This window comes from Dermochelys coriacea, chromosome 5, assembly GCF_009764565.3.
Source record: "Dermochelys coriacea isolate rDerCor1 chromosome 5, rDerCor1.pri.v4, whole genome shotgun sequence".
NCBI classification, from domain to species: Eukaryota; Metazoa; Chordata; order Testudines; family Dermochelyidae; genus Dermochelys; species Dermochelys coriacea.
The window spans coordinates 69,839,885-69,861,062 of NC_050072.1; the positions used below are offsets into that span (position 1 = coordinate 69,839,885).

Sequence of the window (21,178 nt, forward strand, 5' to 3'; positions counted from 1 at the left end):
GTTAATGATGTCTGAAAGTAATTATATGCTTTAGAGACGAATTTGGATTTAAATTTCTATATGTTAATAGTTGATAGTTAAATACAGTGCTTAATCTGCATAAAATGAGTTAGGTCAATGAATTTTTGAAAGTTTGTGAAAGAAATATTTACAGTCACATGTAGGGTCAGCAAATAAACATTCTTAATCAAGGTTTTAAAGTGAAAGGATTTGTAATAAATATTAAATTTGAGATTAATATATAATGAGGAATTTGTACAGGTAATTGTGTGTGTTGAGAATTGAAGTGTTGCAAGTTTAAATCTGGGATTGTAAAATAGACAATGAGTTTACGTACAAGATAAATCATTAATATATATCACAGGATCAAATGCAGATTAATCTTATTTTAGTGTGTATGGAATACAATTCCCTGATAGCTAAAGCCTGCTTGATTTGACTCTTCTTCCAATTGAAAAAGTGTGGGCAGTAGTAGACCATTAGGAGAAAAGCTCCAAAACAGTAAATCCAATTCTTTTTGTTAACTGTGTTATGCCACTGTTGCTTGGAATATCTATATTAATGAATTAATAACTGGATGAATGCTGGGAAGGAATTGATTCTATTATATATTACTGTGTATGCTCTTGGCCTAGCAACTGCTTCAAATTTAAAAAAAAAAAATTAAAATACGTAAGAAGCATTTTAAGTGCTACTACATCAAAGAATGAAGCCTTTATCTGCTGAGTAAGTAGTGATCAATTACACACAAGTGGGAAGCTCATCCGGACAGTCACCACACAGATATCTCCAATACCAGACAAATACACATCTTCAGCTTCCCTTTGTTTAGAAAAGCTATTTATAACTTTTGTTGTTTTTTCTTATGAATATGCATTAGTTTCTGTTTCATATCTGTTTCATTCTCCACCCCTGTTGGTACAAGTTTTGTGCTAACTCAAACCAATTTTTTCTAACTTTATGGATGCTTTATCTTTTTGTTTTCCTCACAAATGTGATTACTCTTCATTTTCTTACACATGGGTGGTTCTACTTAAGTTTTAAGCTGTTAAAATTTATCCAAACAGACTCTTAAAAATCACAGCAGACTTTTATCAGGCCTAAAATATGCCTTCGCTCCCAACAGTGCGCACCCACAACTAGAGTGTACCCATAAAATAAGGTACATTCACAAAATAAGCAATTTAATGAACATATTACCAAGAAAGGAAAAGTGTCAAACTAGAAACTAATTTAAGGATTACTGCTTCTATTTTCACCTCTTTTTTTTAGATATACAAAGCAACACATACACATGTGCACAAACAGTTTGTATTGTATGTATGTAGTGTATGCATATTTTTGATTTGTACAACTGACCTGTATTCTAGGTTGAAAACAGTAGTAGAAGAATTGATTCAGACACAGCAGACACTTTTGAACAAAGAAGAGCTTTTGTTGGAATTAGAAAAGAAAATAGAAGAATCTTCTAAGACCTGTGAGAAAAAATCAGAGTAAGTGTGGCAAAGATATTGGAAGGTGAAAATTTTAAAGAAAAAAGGTGTTTGTATTGTAATATGCCGTTCTCCTTTGAGTGATTTGCACATGTCTGTTCCACTTCAAGTTTATGCGTTCCCAGTGCCCCAGAGCTGGGGATTTTTCCCCGTAGTGGTATCTATCAGGGTGGCGCATTTGCCTTCAGTACACTCATCCTATGGATTGATGATACAAAGGGCGGAACTGTCATGACCCTCCCTCTCTCCACCCATTCCTTCTTATCAGCTGTGATCTGTAGTTGGAGCATGTCAACTTGTTTATTCAAGTTTCCCCGCACTATCATTGGTTTTCTGTCTATTTGTATATGGTTAAGTAGTATATGCATTGGCGGGGGGCAGGCATTCTTGTTGTTTAGTGGCACTCATTATTGTACTTAGTCTAGGTTTTCTTCATTTTTTTCTTGGTTTTCCGACAGAGAAACTCTTAGTGCAAATGTTTATGCTTAGTAGTGGGGGATGCCTTGAACCCCAAGCTTTAAGTCTTGTGCCAGTTGCAAGAATTCTGGTGAGTGATCCTTGCTCCAAATGTCTGGGTGAGGTCCACATTCAAGACCGTGGCCAGATCTGTGGAGATTTAAAGTGTTGTATAAAAAACAGGGACGTGAGCGTCCACATACTTATGGAGGCTATCTTGCATCCACCTTCAGAGCCTTCGTGCTTAGTGTGGTGCTGAGTGATTCCATTTCAACAAGGAGTGTCTCTCCAGACATAGCTGTTTCCACCCCAGAGAAGATCATTGGAAGGAAAGCACGTATCCTCTTCTCTGGTACTGAGGAGAAAGCACAAGAGATCTGGTGAGCACTGTTCCTCTAAAATGGGTAGATGCAGTCCTGAGAGGAGATTAAGTTCCCTGGCGCTATCTACCAGCAGAACAGTGGATAATGCGCATAGGTGACCGTGCCCAGTACCAGCCTCTGCCTCACCCTTGTAAGAATTGTTCAATCTGGCACTGGCTTCCGGGCTGTTCAGGCTGACTTTTACTGCCCTCAGTTCAGGAACAAAATAGATCAAGAAGGTCTTGCGGTGCTAACAAATCCTGAGGCTTATGCAACAGAAAGAGACTTGGTTTGTCTCAAGATGCTGGATTTTTCATTTGGGTAAGAGGTAAATCTACTGTTACAGGTCCTTCTCCAGGCTCTGGGATGCTCGTTGCCAGCAGAAGAGTCCCAAGTTACTTCAAGGCAGGGGCAGCAGATCACAGTACCATTGATGGTCAAGTCCTTGGAATGCCTAACTCTTTCTCATACTGTCCAATCCAGGAGTAAACCTAATACGTTGTCCCTGGTACTGGCATCATCCAGCAGATGTTCTCAGTCTCAGACACCAAGAGGCATGGCACCAGATCTTCCAGGTTCTCTTTAAGTCTAAGATTAGCTCTTGTGCACCATTTTCCTGGGTTGGAAGGGCCAATGCTGTCATCAGGAGAATCCCCATCCAAGCACCTGTCTGATTTTTGGAAGTTGTTCCAGAGACTGAGACATAGGGAGCAGTTATGGCTGATGTCCTGTGCCACACTGCTAGCTCTGGGGCATACATGCTACTTCATGGTCCTCCCCAGTTCCTTGTCCTGTAGAGTCACTTAGCAGATAGTAAGCTAGATCCCCTGAAGCTATTCAGGCTTCTGTCTCTGATACCGATATTGTAGGAGTAAGAAACACAGGCTCATCTATAAACTCTGGTACTGGTAGTCTCACCATTACAGGAAGTTCAAACTTAAGCCTTTTGGATTAATCCTCCTTGTCACTGGATAAGATTATGGTATCTGGGGATTCCTCTTCTTTCTTTGACAACTTCACAGGATATCATGAAATGTAAGAGAGAGGCTAGATCTTTTGATATTCAAGATGAGGTAGTTCAGGAATGCTCCCACAGATTAGTTGACATACTCAGTTTTGCGGAGCCTTTCAGAATTCCACCCATTAATGAGGCCATTCCGTATCTTACAAAGTCCTTCTGGCAGACACTGGCTTCTCTGCTCCAAACACACAAGAGAACAGAGTGTATGTCTATACTGTAATTAGACATGGATGACTGGCCTGTGCCAGCTGACTTGGGCTCGGGCTTGCAAGGCTGTTTAGTTGTATTGTTGACTTTCAGGCTCAGGCTGCAGCCTGAGCTTTAGGACCCTCCCACCTTAAAGTTTCCTAGAGCCTAGGCTCCAGCCCGAACCTAAATGTCTACACCACAATTTAAACAGCCCCTTAGCCTGAGCTCTGTAAACCTGAGTCAGATGGCACAGCCCAGCCATGGGTTTTTAACTGCAGTGTCATGTCCCTTCTCAATGATATGAGCATTTTTACAGGCACCTCCCCCAGGTTCCTTAGTGGTATCAGAGTTGAGTTTCTACGGCCCCAAAGGGCCAAAAAAAAAAAAAGAAAGGCTTATTCGGTATCTGGTCTTCAAGATCATATCTCCATTCACCGATCCTTATTGGCTAGATACAATTTCTCACACTGGAACAGCATGCTGAAGTTCTTGGACAAGTTGCCAGAGGAGACTAGACGTGACTTGCAGGTCATGGTAGAGGAATCTAGTGGCTCGAAATTGACTGCAGGCAACCTTGGATGGCAGCTATAGAGTCATGGTGTCTGTCCTAGGCACAGATGTTTCTGGCTGCAGTCATCTCGTCTCTCATCAGAAGTTCAAGAAACAAGCCAGGACCTTCCCTTTGAATGTCATACCCTCTTCTCTCAAAAGACTGATGTGATGTTACATAGTTTCAAGGATTCCTGGGCCATATTGAAAGCCGTGGGTATTTAAACACCTCTTTCTAAAAGAGAGTAATTCTGACCTCAGCCTCTTCAGAAGTATTTGTTCTAGCTGCATAAGTATCCCTATCAGTTCAAAAAATGGGGCAAGACACTCAAGAGAAGACCATCACCTATTCGTCCTAAAGCAGATTTCTCAAGTCAGGGTGTGGCCTCTAGGCAGACTATTTGACAGCTTTGTTGAAGACAAGGGTACTTGCTCACCATGTTACAGTTTTTCCCATCCCTTTTTTTTTTTCCAATAGGTTATCCCACTTCTACAGTCTTGAGCCCTCATTGCCACTGCTCAATGGGTTCTAAGCCCCATAGAACTGGAATACATCCTGCAGTTTTTCTGTTCTTCCTTCCCACTGCCCTCCCTTGTCCTTCTTCAGGGACCATTTTCTCTTCAAGATGTACAGTCTCTTTTACCAGTGGGAGCCATAGAGGAGGTGCCTCCTCTCTCTTGAGGGAAGGGTTCTATTCTCTCCATTTTCTGATTCCAAAGGAAAAAGGAGATCTCAGGGCCATTTTGGACTTGTGAGATTTAAACAAATACGTAGTTAAAAAAAAAAAGTTCTGTGGTCACCCTGGCTTCCATTATTCTCTCTCTAGCCCCCACTGGTACACTTTCCTTGACTTGAGGAATGCATATTTTCACGACTATGCATCAGAGTCGCAGAAAGCTGCGAAGATCTGTGGTCCGTAATACTCAGGGGTGGGGTGGCAGGAGATAGAGGGACGCAGGCCCACCCGACTCCACTACATCCCAGTCTAGGACCCTAACAGTTCTACCTGCATAAGTTGAGTGGTGTGCTATTGGGTCAGTGGGGATCCAGCTGCAACATGCTGAACTCGACTCAGGCAGCAAGCCAGCCGGACTGTAGTTGTCTGTCCCTGGACAACTTCCCACCCTTCCTTTGGGGTGTATCTGGATCTCTGGGTTGTCCTCCGTCGCCCCGGGGTAAATTGCAAATGGTAATCCCAGCAGCTTCTCAGCATGGGGCATGTCTGGTAGCTCAGGCAGTTCAGATGAGTCCTCAAGGCATCAGAAGTCCTCAGCAGGCTCAGGCTTCAGAAGCAGGGTGGAAGCTTCTGCTTCCCTCAGTGGCTTCCCCCAAACTGAGCTACAGGGCCTGCCTTTTATACTTCCTCTTTCTGTCCAATGCCTCTGCTTCTGGCATGGCGGGTATGGCTTTCCTGGTTCCACCCACCAGGGGGGTTTGGCCAGTCCTCGCTGTCAGTCTCCGAGGGAGGCCATGCCTCTCTGCTACACACATATTCCCCTGTGTGGACAACTGGCTATCTTGGGATTGTTTCAAGCACGAAGTAGAAGTTGGTTTCACCAGATGCAATCCCTTTTCCAGTAACTGAGCCCATTGATTAGTGAGGAGAAATTGTTGGTTTTTTTCCTCCAGTTCAGAGAACAGAATTTATAGGGGTGATCCTTGACTCTACATTGGCCAGAATATTCTTGCCAGAAGCCAGGTTCTAGATAATACTATATATTTGTGTCTTCCTTAAAAACCCCTCTGCCCATAATAGTAAGAAGCGGTTGAAGACTTTCGGGGCAGATGGCTTCCTGCATGTACATGAACCAGCATGCCAGACTTGACCTCAGAATGTTGCAAGGCTGGACGAAGTCAGTTTATTCCTCATCTCATCATCTGTTGGACATGCAGATTTGCATACCTACAGAAATCGTAACCTCACTAGATTGGTGGAAGGATCCTACGATCATGTGTATGGGAGTTCCCTTTTCCTCTCCTTTGTCCACAACTATAGTTATGGATGCTTCATATCTTGGTTGAGGGGCTCACTTAGGGAGCCTGCATACCCAAGGTCTGTAGATCGATCAAGATCTCACCATACACGTAAATGTACAAGAGTTGGCAGGCAATTTGCCTGGCATGTCAGGTGTTCATCTTTAATATCAGGGAGGCTACCTTACAAATCCTCACAGACGATATTGCGGTGATGTTCTGCGTGAACAGACAGGGAGATGCCAGATATGATCATCTGTCAAGAAATGATAGATCTATAGGACTTTTGTATCAGCAGTGCACTATATTTCATAGTCTCCCAACTTCCTGGTTTCAGAATAGCTTGGCAGATTTTCTGAGCTGAACTTTCAGGAAAGACCATTAATGGTTTTTCAAACCAGAGGTTGAGAGACTCATCCTTCAGTCTTAGAGGGTCCCAGAGATAGACCTGTTCATTATTTGATTAAACAGAAAATGCAATTTGTTTTGTTGTAGGGCGTGGCACAGTCTGGGCTCCTTAATGAATTCTTTCCTTCTCTCATGGAAAGCAAAGGTGCTATATGTCTATTCTTCTATTCCTGTGCCTCACAGTGTTATGCAAGCTCAAGCAGGACTGAACTCTGATGATCCTCATAAAGCCAGCCTAGCATTGTCAGTATTGTTTCTTCAGTCTGCTAAATCTCTATCAAGTTGAATATCACAACCCCAGCAACCTGACCTATCATAGAACCACAGTTGGAAGATGCATCCCAACCCATGCACCCTTCGTCATAAGGTGTGGACGCTCAATGGTTAACATCTCAAGAGGCTTAAATTTCTGTGGATGTGCAAAACATCCTTTTAAACAGCAGGAAGTTGTCCACTAAATATGCTTACCTGATGAAATGGAAGAGTTCCTCCAACTGGTCTCAGTAGAAGTTTATTTTTCTGATCCTGTCTTCTATCCAGCATATTCTGGATTATTTGCTTCACTGGAAACATCAAGACCTCTCTGTAAATTCTGTCAGCATTTACCTGGCAGCTATCTCCATATTCCACCCACCAGTCTGTGGTAGATACATGTTTTCTAATTCTAAAACCATTAAATTCTTTAAGGTGTGGATAAGCTGTACCTTTATGTAGGAGATCCCATTCCCCCATGGGACTTGAATTTGGTACAGTCTATGTGACAGGATCCCCAGGGCGCAGCCTGGGACTGTGAGACTGCTCTGCCCCCTTAATTCTCCAGCTTGGGCTGTCTCTCACAATGCTTTGCTCGTGACAAGCAGCAAACCCTTCCAGGTGCTGTTATCACTCAACATAACTGTATGTGGAGCCCCACACCCAGCTGGATTGCATGAATGCTCTCAGAGCCACTCATGAATCACACAGAGAAAGGCACCAGCCAAATCCCTCCAACTCCCAGCCTTGTACCTCAGGAATATACCGTCTTGCTCTGTTCAGGATGAGCAGTGCATATTGATTAATTGGTTCACCACTTCATCAAGGGAAAGTGGATATACACCAGCCTTTGCAAACCTGAGCAGATTTACCACACACTTCAGGTAGACTCACTGGTAAAGATAAACAGTTAAACAAATCTGTTGACTACAAAAGATAGATTTTAAGTGTTTATAAGCGATAGGCAAAAAATCAGACTGATTAGCAAAATAAAATAAAATATAAGCACGCAGTCTAAAGTCTCAACTCTATTAGACTGGGCAACATCTAGATTAAGCAGTTTTTCTCACCCCACTGGATATTGCAGTTCATAGTACACAGGTTTCACCCTTGGGCCAGTCTCCTGTTGGAGTCTTCAGTCTTTTTCTGAGTGTGTCTGTTGCTTGCAGCACAGGTAGGGACAGGAGAAAAGGCTAAGCATGGAACCTCTGAGTTCTGTTTTATACCCTCAGCCCCATATGCTTGGAGAAGACAAGTCCAGGCATGTCTGTTGGGCATTGCTGAGTCTCCAGGCAAGGTTGAGTAATTTCCCTGGTGTGGCCTTATGCAGGTGAGTCATTGAATTGTAGCTTCCTTGCTGAACAGTGGCTGTTGATGAGTTGTTTGATACCTGCCCAGCCCTTAGTTATTTTCCTTGGCATTGTCTCTGGAGAGCTAGTATCTGGGCGCTTCCCAAACCCACAGCATATTTTAGTGACACCATACAACACAATTCTCATAACTTCATATGCATTCATGATATACATATTTTGATAAAACAGTGACTTTCAGCAGATCATAATCTTTCCCCTGATATCTCACATGGCCTGTTTTATATGCAATATCTCAATTATATATAAATGGGGAATATGGAGGTTACAGAATGCTCCCACAAAGTATAGAGTGTCACAGTCTACACTCATGGGTCCATGTTTGAAGCTGATGGCCACCACTTGTTTGTTACATCTGTTTGTAAAGGTAGCCTTTTTCGTGGCCATTACCTGTGTGACATGGGTGACCCAGTTATATGACCTGGCTGCTGAACCTCTCTGCGTTATAAAAAACACAGTTTTTGTGTGTTACGCTGAATGGAGTCATCAGCTTACATTACAGTGGTTACAGGACTGCAGTGGATGAGAAGCTGGATATGAGTCAGCAGTGTGCCCTTGTTGCCAAGAAGGCTAACAGCATATTAGGCTGCATTAGTAAGAGCATTGCCAGCAGATCAAAGTGATTGATCCCCTCTATTCGGCACTGGTAAGACCACATCTGGAGTATTGCATCCAGTTTTTTGCCCCCCACTACAGAAAGGATGTGGACAAATTGGAGAGAGTCCAGCGGAGGGCAAGGAAAATGATCAGGGGCTGGGGCACATGACTTACAAAGAGAGGCTGAGGGAACTGGGATTGTTTAGTCTGTAGAAGGGAAGAGTGAGAGTGGATTTGATAGCAGCCTTCAACTACCTGAAGGGGGGTTCCAAGGAGGATGGAGCTCAACTGTTCTCAGTGGTGGCAGATGACAGAACAAGGAGCAATGGTCTCAAGTTGAGTGGGGAAGGTCTAGGTTGGATATTAGGAAACAGTATTTCACTAGGAGGGTGGTGAAGCACTGGAATGGGTTACTTAGGGATGTGGTGGAATCTCCATCCTTAGCGGTTTTTCAGGCCTCAATTGACAAAGCCCTGACTGGGATGATTTAGTTGGTGTTGGTCCTGCTTTGAGGAGGGGATTGGACTAGATGACTTCCTGAGGTTTCTTCCAACCCTAATCTTCTATGATTCTATGATCAACCTTTTTCCAGCTCTAATTATCTAGCTTCTAGCCTCTACCTTGAAACTGAAGTTGTAAGAACTGATGAATAGAATTGGGGTTGTAATTAGTTTCTTTTACCCCCCCCCACCCGATTGTTTCCACCCTCAGTCAAGATTTAATTGATCCAATGACAGGTCGATACCATCACTTTCCAATAACAGTGAACTGGTGCATAATAGCTTAAATAATAATATCTTAATGAATAAAACAATGAGCACATAAGTTAGTATGAGCTCTGAGAGGGCTGAAGGCAGTCATCTTCTTAATGCATTAAATACTATTGGAAAAAATATCAAAAGCTTTAGAAGTTTGCCTTTTCCGTTATTTTTCACTATGCTAATTAGATAATTTCCAGTTAGCTAAATTCCACACAGTTAGCTAATGAGATTCTTGCATTTCTAGTGAACCTGGGTGAATCCTTCTTACTATTTTTTTTATTTTAATCACAGGCTCTTAACAGGATGTCTGAAGAGTTAAAATAGTTTTATTTTATCTACACGGCTTTAAATTGTGTTTTCACCTCTTTTCTTATAATATGTGGGGGTTTTATTATTTATTAATTACATACTAAATACTGTAGAAACATAGATTAAAATCTCTATCCAAGGATCTTAAAATCTTAAATACAAAACCAAAACATCCGTCCCTCAGGATTTTCCTTCTCCCACGTGCATATGTCTGTGTGTCACCCGAGCCCAGCTCACACAAAATGAAGAAGTTTCAGAAAAAGGGATAATAAAATCTTTGGTACTTGCCTAAATTTAGAATGCACATTCTAGGATTTCCATAACTGAGTATGCCTTTTTTTCCTCTGTATGCTGCTCAAGACTAGAAATACTGTACTTGATTTGGTGAATTTTAAAGGATGAAAAAAGAACAGGCATTTCCTCAATTCCATTTTACTAATGGAAAAGTTTAAAGAAAACTGTTTTTACTAGTTGTGTAGTTCCTTTGAGAAAGAAGGGGAGGTGACAACATATAAGCTTGCTTCACTTTGTTTTTATTCTCCTCTTGGTTTTGAAAGCTTTCTGATATTTGACTTGTTCATGCATTGAAGGACATAGAACAGTTAACGCAAGTTAACTCTTCCTCTTCCTCTTTTTCACAGAAGAGGTAACTTGGGTACCCTCCATTTGAGATAAGTGGGTGGGAAAGGTAGAAAAGGGAAACCAAATTACCAATTACAAAAATGTTTTCCCCAATATTGTTTTGATAAGAAAAACTCATTTTAAAATAATTTGTGCTTGTCCTTTTTCTCTTCAGCATTGTGCTTTTGCTGAGCCAGAAGCAAGCACTGGAGGAACTCAAGCAAACAGTTCAGCAATTAAGATGCACTGAAGCAAAATTTTCAGCCCAGAAAGAACTTCTAGAACAAAAAGTTCAGGAGAATGATGGGAAAGAGCCACCTCCAGTAGTAAATTATGAAGAAGATGACAGATCAGTCACTTCTATGGTAAGTCCCGTGCTTATACCACTGAACCATGCAGCCACTCATGCTATTGAATTGCTCATCTTTGGGGTCAGAGGCCTGACTGCTTAGCAAAGAACATCGTATAGTTGCAGGCAGCCAACTAAGAGGGAGTCATAGTACCATCCAGAGGGACCAACCAACTCTATTGATTGGCTGGGTCTTTCTCCATCTGTGAACTTTTCAGGGGATGGTGAAAACTACCTTTGCCTCATATTCAGAGAATATGTTCAGGGGAGAGGGTGGACTGTCTTTCCACTTAACAGCAAGTAGGGGACTGTAAATACAATTGCTTGTCCTATTGCAATTACTGCCCATAAAATCATTCCGGAGCAGAAACGTAGCAGATGTATCACTGTTTTAGGGAATTCCCATTAGTCAGTAATGAAGAACTGCAAATATCTGTACACGTATAATGTGACTTTTGAGAATAATAAATCATTGTAAGTTGTATTTTGTTGGGCTGTTGGTCAAAATAATAGACTGCTCTAGTAGTGTATTCTTGGGTATTGCTTCATATGCTGGAAGAGGGTCATTACAGCAGTTAGACAAGCAGGAGTTCTTACAGAGCTCTATGCTGAAGAGATCCTGTTTATGTTGGGGAGGCAAGTATTCTTAGCCTTTCCTTGTCAGCTACCTGTAAAGTCAGGAAGATGTGGTAAACGAACTAACTGCTTCAGTAGTGTTGGAGGAGAGAGATTTGCATGCCCAACCATGTAAGAAAATGGCAACAAGCCAGGATGTTTCTAGATTTCTTTGGCACAAGAGGGTGTGTGGGGGTGTGTGTGTAAGAAAATACGGTTAAATGTTCTAGCTTCATTATGAAACTAGTGAGTTGTCTTGGATTTTGGAGTTTGTAGAAACCCTACCCTCAGTGACCTTTGGACAAACTTTATTATTTGGTTTATGTTCATGAAACTCAAGAGGATTTTAGGCAGATGTATATAAAACTGTCTGCTCCAAATCTTAATGTTAAAATTAAAAACTCTCATCAAAAATGATTTGTTTAGGTAAGATGTTCATTAAATTACAGCTTAGTTCTCAGTTTTTAGACTTCCCCACCATTTATATTATAATTTGCTGTGTTGGCAAAGCTGAAATTTCCTATTTTATCTCAGGCTAATCAACAAAAATATTAGAAATCATAACTACATTTTTTTTTAAAGTCAGTGTCCTGTGTTCCTTCTATATGGTATAGGTCAGCTTTTGTGCTGCCACTTTCAAAATACTCTCTGAATCTGTCTCTATTTGTGACCGAGTGCTGAGATCTGACCGAGTGCTGTGGGTCAACACTCTGATCAACATAACCTCAATTAGTGTCTCCCAACCCCTGATAATGGCTGATTGAATCATTAGCTAATCAGAAGGAGAGAGTGGGGAGTAAGAAACTAATTAGCCCTCAGCTCACCATCCTGATAAAAAAGCCTTAAGGAAATGTTTGAGAGAGAGGAGGACAGGGCTAGCTGAGCCTGAAATGAAGGAGCTTCCTAGGGAGAGGGAGACTGCCTTTCCTCCTAGGGCCCTAGTTAATGCAGGCTGAAAGAAGTAGAGGTTAAAACTATGGTGTTGCACTGTACTACTGTTAGTGGACAGGTTTTAGAATAAAATACAGCCAGCATGCAAGATGAAAGTGGGTCTGAGCAGTTTCTGGGGCATCAGAGGTGAGTGTGACTCTGCCTTACACTCTAATTTTGTACATGCTTATATGAGCGCACACACTGCCCTTCACTTTTCTTCTTGGCTGCACACGCATCATTATAGCAATTTGAATATTAGCTACTAGCAGACAAGATACTTAAAAATTGGGTTATGGCTTCGGACCTCTGGAAAGGTCTGAAATAAACCATCCAACTTTTTTTAAATGATCAGATGACGTGTGTGTGTTTATGTATCTGGAACCACTTGGACTGTTAGCAGGAACTTGGCATAATTGGAAGGCTTAGTGCTAGTTTACACTAGAAATGCTATGGTAGCTCAGCTGCGCTGTTGTAGCACATCCGGTGAAGATGCTCTAGGCCAACTGGAGAGAGCTCTCCCGTCGCCATAATAACTCCATCTCCATGAGAGGTGGTAGTTATGTCAGCAGGAGAAGCTCTCCCACTGACATAGTGCTGTCTACACCGGTGCTTAGGTTGGTGTAATTTCTGTCGCTCAGGGATATGGATTATTCACACCCCTGAGCAATGTAAATTATATGAAAGTAAGCGGTAGTGTAGACAAGCCCTTAGTTTCTAGGCTTTCTAATGATCTCACGCAGAAGCCCCACTTCACCCACTAAATGACTGCAGATATAAAGAAATAGAAATTACACTAGCTAATGTTTTTGAACAAAATTAATTTCAGTAAAATATCCAAAATAAAATGCTATTGTAAACACTATTAAGTTTGTGCTATATGTGGGCTTTGGAAGAATTAACTTCAGAAGTCAAGGCTGGAAGAGATTTTCTTAATGTTCTAATCAGGCAGTGATACTAAAGAATTTATAAAAACTGGTGCTGTGTAGTCAGTCCGAGGCTTCAGAAGACTTTTTTTCTGTATTTGGAACTATTTTGTCCCTCATCCCCTTCTCTCCCTCCTAGCCTGTGCAAATCTCTCTCTTTTTCTAGCCACGCAACATGGAGTCTCATCCAAATATTTGATTACATTTTTTGTAATGAACATTCTTCTTTGAGTGCTTACTCATGTCGGTTCCATTCTAGGTGTGTGCGTGCCCATATGCACAGTTGTCAGAGGTTTTTGCCTTTGTGGTATCCATAGGATCGGCTCTGGCACCCTCTGGAGTGCCGTGGTCATGTGTTGGCATATCAGGCACCGCCGCCCTACATCTTCTCAGTTGCTTCTTACCACCTGTTATGGTTGGTTGGTGCGCCTTCCCCTTGCCTAGCAAGTGGATAGCGGTTCTTCCTGTACTTTGTTTCTCAGTGCCCTGTAAATAGTTGGTTTACAGTTACTTAATAAGTAGTAGTTAAGTAGTGTAGTTAGGGAGTTAGTCCCAGCGGGGACTTTGCCCCAGGTGGGGCATGCCCCGGTCTCTGTGTTTTAACCCCTGTTCTGCCTGCAACAGGCCTCTGCCTGTGAGTGACCCCCATCACAGCTGCCTGAAGTGCTTGGGGGAATTGCATGTGAAGGTCAAGTGTCAGATTTGTAAAAACTTTGGTCCAAGAATCCAGAAGGATTGTGATATTTGTTTGAGGGCCCTCCTTTTGGAGGCTGCACAGTATGTAGTCCTTAGTTTGTAGTGCACCCCCGGCACTGGGATTGGCCCGGCACTGCTTCTCCTTGCCAGAGCCCAAGAACAGGTCAAAAAAACAGGACTCCCTGGTACCGAGCAAAAAAGGTGAAGGGACATCAAGAAAAAGACCTAGTTCGGGCTGCCACCCAAACTGGAGTCGAATAGGGTGCCTCTCTGATTGGACCCACTAGGTCCCCAGAGATCTCTGCTGACTCCCAGGAGTGGCAGAGGACAAAGACTCACTAATGGGCTGCCATGGAGCCTCCATGATATTGGATCCTGTGAAGGCTTCCTACGGGGGCAAGCCAACTGTAAGAGCCCCCTAGAGGGCTAGTGAACGCCATCAGTCCTTGGAGCTGAGGCAGAGTTCCCTGTCTCCGCAGTGGAGGGCTCTGGATGGCTGGCACCGCATTTGCGATCTCCATCAACTGGACAGGAGTCGCTCAGAGGGAGATGTTGGACACTGTACATCTGGCACCAATCGACCTCCCATACACCGACTCCATGGCGCAGATCCCCGTCTCCCAGATCTCTGGGGCAGTACCAATCTTCCTGTTCCCGGCACTGATCCCCAGGAATACGTTCCTATGCACTGCTTACCTACGGCGACAGTTAGACATCAAACTCTGGCATCAATGGCCCCTCCATGGTCTTCGGAAGGGGATTCCTCCAGATCAGATCAGGAGTTCAGCTCCTTACTGAGGCAGTAGCGGCCCGCGTGGGCATCAGAGACTGCATCAGCCTTCATGATGCCAACCTGGCAGCTGGATCAGTGGCCTACTCAGTGGCCTTTCTGGAATGCGTTGGGCATGCCAGTTGCTGATGCCCTTCTCTCACCACTCTTCAGTGGCCACTTCGGAAAAACAGCCTATGGCACTGGGCTTGGTGCTCGGAGCGGAATAGGACACTGGGGCAGAGGCGTGAATACCCATCCCTAAAATCCCTTTCTCCATGGGGAATGATGCTCCAGGTGGTTCATTCGTCCTCTTCGTCACGTGATGAGGCAGTGGCTGGACCATCTCACGCTAATCCACTTGACAGTTTCAAAGAGCATCAAGCTCTGTTCCGAAGGGTGGTCATGAACTTGAGCTTGGAGGTGGAGATGACTGAGCAGTTGAACACCTTGTTTGATGTGCTCTCTGCAGCAGTCCCCTCTCAAGTTGCGCTGCCAGTACATGAGTGTCCTAAAAATAGCTAAAGCCTTGTGTCAAATTCTGACCTCCATCCCTCCCACCTCCAGAAAGGCCAAAAAGAAGTATTTTGTCCTGGCCAAGGGGTTTGAATACTTATATACCCATCTGCCCCCAGGTTCGCTGGTTGTCTCTGCGGCCAACGAGAAGGACAGTCAGAGGCAAATCAGTTCTACCCCGAAAAATAAATAAGTCAAAAGGCTGAACCTTTTGGGGAGGAAGATTTATTCAACGGCCAGCCTTGAATTCAGGGTGGCAAACCACCAGGTGCTAGCGGGGAGATATAACTTTAGTTTGCGTGACTCCCTTAGGAAACTTAAGGATTCTCTGCTCCAGGATTTGTCCCGAGAGTTTGTAGCTCTAATAGAGGAGGGCGGCCAGATGTTCCCTCCAGATGGCCTGGGATGCAGTTGACTCAGCAGCCAAGGTGGTCGCATTGGCCATGATTGAGGTGCAATTCATGACTTCAAACGCGGGCCTGTCCCAGGAGATGCAGTTCTCCATCCAGGACCTCCCATCTGATGGGAGTGAACTCTTTGTAGAACAGACTAATGTGAGGCTGCATGGGCTTAAAGCCCCACTGGCCACCCTCTGTTTGCTGGGTATGCATATGCCACAGTTGGTGAGGAAACAATTCAGGTTTCCCCCACCTCCCAGGCCTTGGCCATCTTAGCAGGGCTCCACTAGGAAAAGGGACAGAAACACAAGTTTCAGTCGTCGCTGTCCGTCCACCTCCTGCTCACTAGCTCAGCCTGGCCTTGCAAAACACCTGGGGGGCCAGAAGTGCTTGTTTTGATGGTGCACTCAAGAGCAACACCCCAATTAATATGGATCCACCTTACCCTTTTCTTGACTGTTTACCTCTCTTCCAACCGGCCTGGTTGCGAGTCACATCAGACTGCCCCTTATTTTAGGAATAATAGATCTGGGCTACACCCTGCAATTTTTGGCTATACCTTCCCTCCCATTCCTGTTCCCTGTCCCTCTTCAGGGACCCTTCTCATGAGAAACTCCTCATTCATGAGGTCAAAAACCTTCTGCAGCTGGGGATGGTGGAGGAAGTTCCTCGGGAAAAGAGGTGGAAAAGGGTTCTTTTCCTGTTACTTTCTAATCCTGACAGCAAAAGGGGGCCTAAGACCCATTCTGGACCTGCAGCAACTCAACAAATACACCGGACCCTCGCTAGAAAGCGGGATTTGGGATCCATGCCAAGTACCGTGTTATAGCAGGGACCGCGTTAAAGTGAAATTGCTGTATACTGTAAATGTCACATCTCTGAAGTATAGAAAACCTTAGAAAATAAATTTCTACTTAAAGGAAACAATAAACAAGAAAAAAGAGTTGCTTTATTAGAGATGTAAAGTAGATGTTACAATAAGCTAGTCTAGTTTTTCTTAAAAAAGTCGGTGAGTTGCTTTTTGCTGCTGTGCTGCTTCCGCTTAGCAAACTGTAAAAGACTATGTAGCTGCATAACTTTTATAGGCTCAACGTCTTGCGTCTAAAACCATCTCAAAGTAGTCTCTAAGCCGGCTATGGTCGCAGATGACGTCCACTTCATCTTCCTCTTTTTCTTCCATGGCGAAGACCAATTCTTCAGCTCCTGGAATGTTTGGTTGTACTGCCTGAAGAATTTGGTCATCTGTTAAACTTTCAGCAACGGGACAAAGTTCTTCTGCTTCATCGTTGCCTCTTATCCAGGACTCGATATTTTGTGGCAGAAAAGTAATACGGAGCCCGGACAGTTGCTGGCACAGCTCCTTCATCCACTCCATGTCTGTTCTTCCAACTTCCTCCTCTGTAAATCCCTCAAAGTTGAATTCCTTGTCAGACTGTGATCTGCGTTCTTCATTTTCTTCCAGGAGCGGGTGGCCAAATGACTCTGTCCCACCATCCAACAGCGGTTTATCGTTTCCGCGCGTAATAAATTCCAGGAATTGCCGCCAATGTAAAAAGTTGTTTTATAGTCGGCTTCTTCAGAAAATCGGTGACAGACAACTCGCTTTCTGTCATTTGTCATACCAAGTTCCATTGATAGTGCTGCTAAAAAATGGTGGTAACACCTTCATCAAGCTGCTGGATTTTGGAAGTTGTGTTTTTAGGTAAATATTCAACCCATATTTTATCATCACGGGTTCTGAGTCATTCGGCTGGAGGATGCGTTGGACAGTTGTCTAGCAAAAGAACAGCCTTTTCTTCTAAGTATTTTGCCTGCAAATGCTGTCGCACAGAAGGGACAAATTTGGTGAAGAATCATTCAAAAATCTCTCGTCATCCAGGAATTTTTGGACTTCTTGTACGAAAACGGTTGGCAATTCACATTTAAAGCACCGAGGCATGTGAGACTTTCCAATGTACAATGGTTTTAATTTATGCTTGCCTGTTGCATTCACACAAAACGATAAAGTGATCTTTTGCCCGTTTATATCCTTCTTTCTTAGGTTCATTTGTTCTGACAAGCAGGGTTTTATTGTCATTGTCGTCAGCAGAACGTTTTTCTCACAAAACTGCAATCTGAGAGATTCCGTGTCTTTTCTGAAATTGCCATAGCAAACCCGAACTCGCTTTAAAATAGCTGAATTCGCCATTAAGTTCCCGGTCAAATTTTTCTGCTTGCATGGCTATAAGAGGACCACAGATTGGAATGCCTTTCTGCTGTTCTTGCACAAACCACATGTACACCACAGGATCAAGATCGGCATCATTCACTAAACAGGCTCGTTTTCTTTGAAGGCCATGTTTTTCATCCAGGGTATGAATGTAATTCCGAGCTTGTCAGCATTCTTTAGCCGTCCACGAAAGGTGGACTCATTAATGCCAATATTGTGGCTAATCTTTGCCTGGGTTTCACCATTTCTAAGTCATTGATAGTGTCCAATTTCTCCTGCACCAAATAAGCTTTCTTTTTGCCTGACATTTTTGACATCTTTCTAAAGATAAATGCTATGCCTGTAAATTTTTATTACATTACATTTGTATGGCATTCTAGGCCTACAGCAATTGTCTTAGGGCTTGTCTACACTACTGCACGGGGTCGATCTAAGATACGCAACTTCAGCTACGTGAATAGCTGACACTTTCCTGTTGACTGTGCTTCCGGTCCTCATGCTGATGGAGTATTAGAGTTGACAGGAGAGCGCTCAGCGATTTGTTTTATCGCATTTATACTAAAAAAGAAATTGTACTGTACAGTACTTAAATTTGGGATCCACGGCCGTGACCACGTTACAGCCGAATTAGCGTTATATAGACGTGCGTTCTGGCGAGGGTCTGGTGTATCTCAAGAAGTTGAAGTTACTCATGGTCTCTCTGGCCTCCGTCATTTCCTCCCTGGATCTGGGAGACTGGTATGCCGCTCTCAAACTCAAGGATGCTTATTTTCATATTTCCATCTTTCACAGACACAGACCGTTCCTCAGTTTTGTGGTGGGCTAGCACCACTTCCAATTTATGGTGCTACCCTTTGGTCTCTCGTTGGCCCCGTGGGTATTCACAAAATGCATGGCCTTGGGAGCTGCTTATCTGAGACATTGAGGGGTCCAGGTCTATCCTTTTCTCGATGATTGGCTCATCAAGGACAGATCGTGGGATCTAGTACAGAGGAATCTCCATCTGGTACACTCCGCCTGTCTCAACCTGGGCCTGTTAGTAAACAAAAAGAAATCAACCCTTATACCAGTGCAATAAGTAGAAATCCTAGGGGCTGTCGTCTACTACATGGGCCAGAGCCTTCCTTTCGGAGACCTGTTTTCAAGCCATGTCGGACTTGATGGCTCATGTACAGGGCCACCCGCTCATTACCGCCTGCACCTGCCTGAGGTTATTAGGCCACATGGCAGTTTGCACTTACGTGGTCCATCATGTCCGGCTTCATTTTCAGCCTCTGCAAGCGTGGCTGGCATCGTTCTACATCCCCACGAGGCATGATCTTGATCTGGTAGTCAAAGTACCAGACTCAATCTGGTCATCACTTTAATGGTGGTTGAACCCCAGTTCAGTGTTGGAGGGAGTTCCCTTTGTGGCCCCGTCCCCATCACTGACGTTGGTTTCTGATGCCTCGGACCTGGGCTAGGAAACCCATCTGGGTGACTTCAGCACACAAGGCTGCTGGTCATGGGATGATCGCTCCCTCCACATAAATGTCAGGGAGCTCAAAGCTGTTCGCATGGTCTGCCTGGCTTTCTGGTCCCACCTGGAGGGCAGGGTGGTACAAGTCCAGGTGGACAGCACCCTTGCAAGGTTTTATCTGAACAAGCAAGGCGGGGCCAGGTTGTCAGCCCTTTGCCAGGAAGCTCTCTGGTTCTGGATCGTCTTTGTGCAGCATGCCATTCATCTTGTGGCCACACACCTTCCAGGGACCTGGAACGTACTAGCAGATCGCCTCAGCAGTACCTTCTCATCTTGCCACAAATGGTCATCTTGCCAAGGTGGTCAGAGTGATCTGCCAAAAGTGGGGAATTACCCAAGTGGACTTGTTCGTGACCCATTAGAAAAGGAAATGCGACGTGTTCTGTTCAATTTGGGGGCTTGACAGAGGCTCCCTGTCAGACGCTTTCTTAGTCCCGTTGGGGCTCTGATGTACGCCTTCCCACCAGTGCCATTAATCCACAGCATCCTCGTAAAGATCAAACAGGAGAGGGCAAAAGTAATCCTGATAGCCCTGGTTTGGCCTCGCCAACATTTGTGGACCTCTTGGTGGTGTCCGCACTGCAGCTGCCTCTCTGGATGGATCTGCTGTCCCAGAACCACAGCAGTCTCCTGCACCCGAACCTGGCAGCGCTGCACCTTACCGCTTGGCTGCTGCATGGTTAAATGCAGATGAGGAGGAGTGCTTGACCTATGTCCAACAGGTCCTGTTAGACAGCAGGAAGCACCTCTATTTGGGCCACCTACCTGGCCAAATGGAGACCGTTCATATGCTGGGTCTTGGACGAGGGTATTAGGCCTGTACAGGCCTCGCTGCAGTCAATCGTGGACTACCTTCTGCATCTCCGGCTCCAGGGCTTGTCCCTTTTATCACTTAAGGTCTACTTGGGTGCTATATCAGTCTTTCACCCACGATTCCAGGGTAGTTCGGTCTTCGCCCGTGACATGATGGTCCCTCCTTGGGACCTGAATATAGTGCTGGCATGGCTTATGGGGGCCCCCTTCAAGCCATGGGCTTCCTGTTACCTGCTTCTATTCTCCTGGAAGGTGTCCTTCCTGGTGGTGATAAAATCTGCCCATAGGATCTCTGAGATTAGGGCACTTACCTCGGAGCCACCTTATACATTGTTCTTCAAGGACAAGGTCCAGGTATGACTGCACCCAGCCTTCTTGCCCAAGGTTGTTGCACATGAGCCAGGACATATACTTGCTTGTCGTCTTCCCAAACCCTCATCAGTCTGAGGAGGAGCTTAGATTGCACTCTCTGGACGTCAGGAGAGTGCTAGCCTTTTACATTGGAAGGACCAAGTCATTCAGTAAGTCAACATAGCTATTCGTCTCGGTGGCGGACAGAATAAAAGATAAACCGGTGTCCATCCAGAGGATTTCATCATGGATTGCCGCCCTATATCTGGTTTTCCAATGAGCAGGTGAAATTGTCTTCACTTGTGATTGTAACTGCCCACTCGACTAGGGCGGAAGCCACCTCGGCAGCCTTCCTGGCCCATGTGCCAATTCAAGATTTCTGTAGAGCCGCTACCTAGTCATCTGTTCACATGTTCACGTCTCAGCAAGCCTGAGATGACATTAGCTTCGGTAGAGTAGTGCTGCACGCCACCCAACTGTGAACTCCTAGCCCACCTCCTGGATACTGCTTGTGAGACACCTAGAATGGAATTGACGTGAGCAAGCACTTGAAGAAAAATGGTTACCTACCTTTCATAACTTATTCTTTGAGATGTGTTGCTCATGTCCATTCCATTACCCACCCTCCTACCCTTTTGTCAGAGTTGCTGGCAAGAAGGAAGTGAGAGGGCCTAGGGCTGGCGGTGGCTCATACACCGCCAGCCACTGCACGGCACTTCAGAGG

General features: G+C 44.4%; 1 protein-coding gene across 16 annotated transcripts in view; it reads left to right on the plus strand.

Annotated features, from left to right (window-relative positions):
* FER (FER tyrosine kinase) overlaps positions 1-21,178 on the plus strand; it is a 395,630-nt gene that overhangs the window by 92,497 nt on the left and 281,955 nt on the right. For all 16 annotated transcript variants that reach the window (XR_006281516.1, XM_038401275.2, XM_043514883.1 and 13 more), the window contains 2 exons: positions 1,371-1,493; positions 10,539-10,728. Coding sequence is in view for 15 of the 16 variants with exons in the window: in XM_038401275.2 (XP_038257203.1) it covers positions 1,371-1,493; positions 10,539-10,728 (313 nt within the window). In the remaining variant the exon portion in view is untranslated. The remainder of the gene's footprint in view (positions 1-1,370; positions 1,494-10,538; positions 10,729-21,178) is intronic.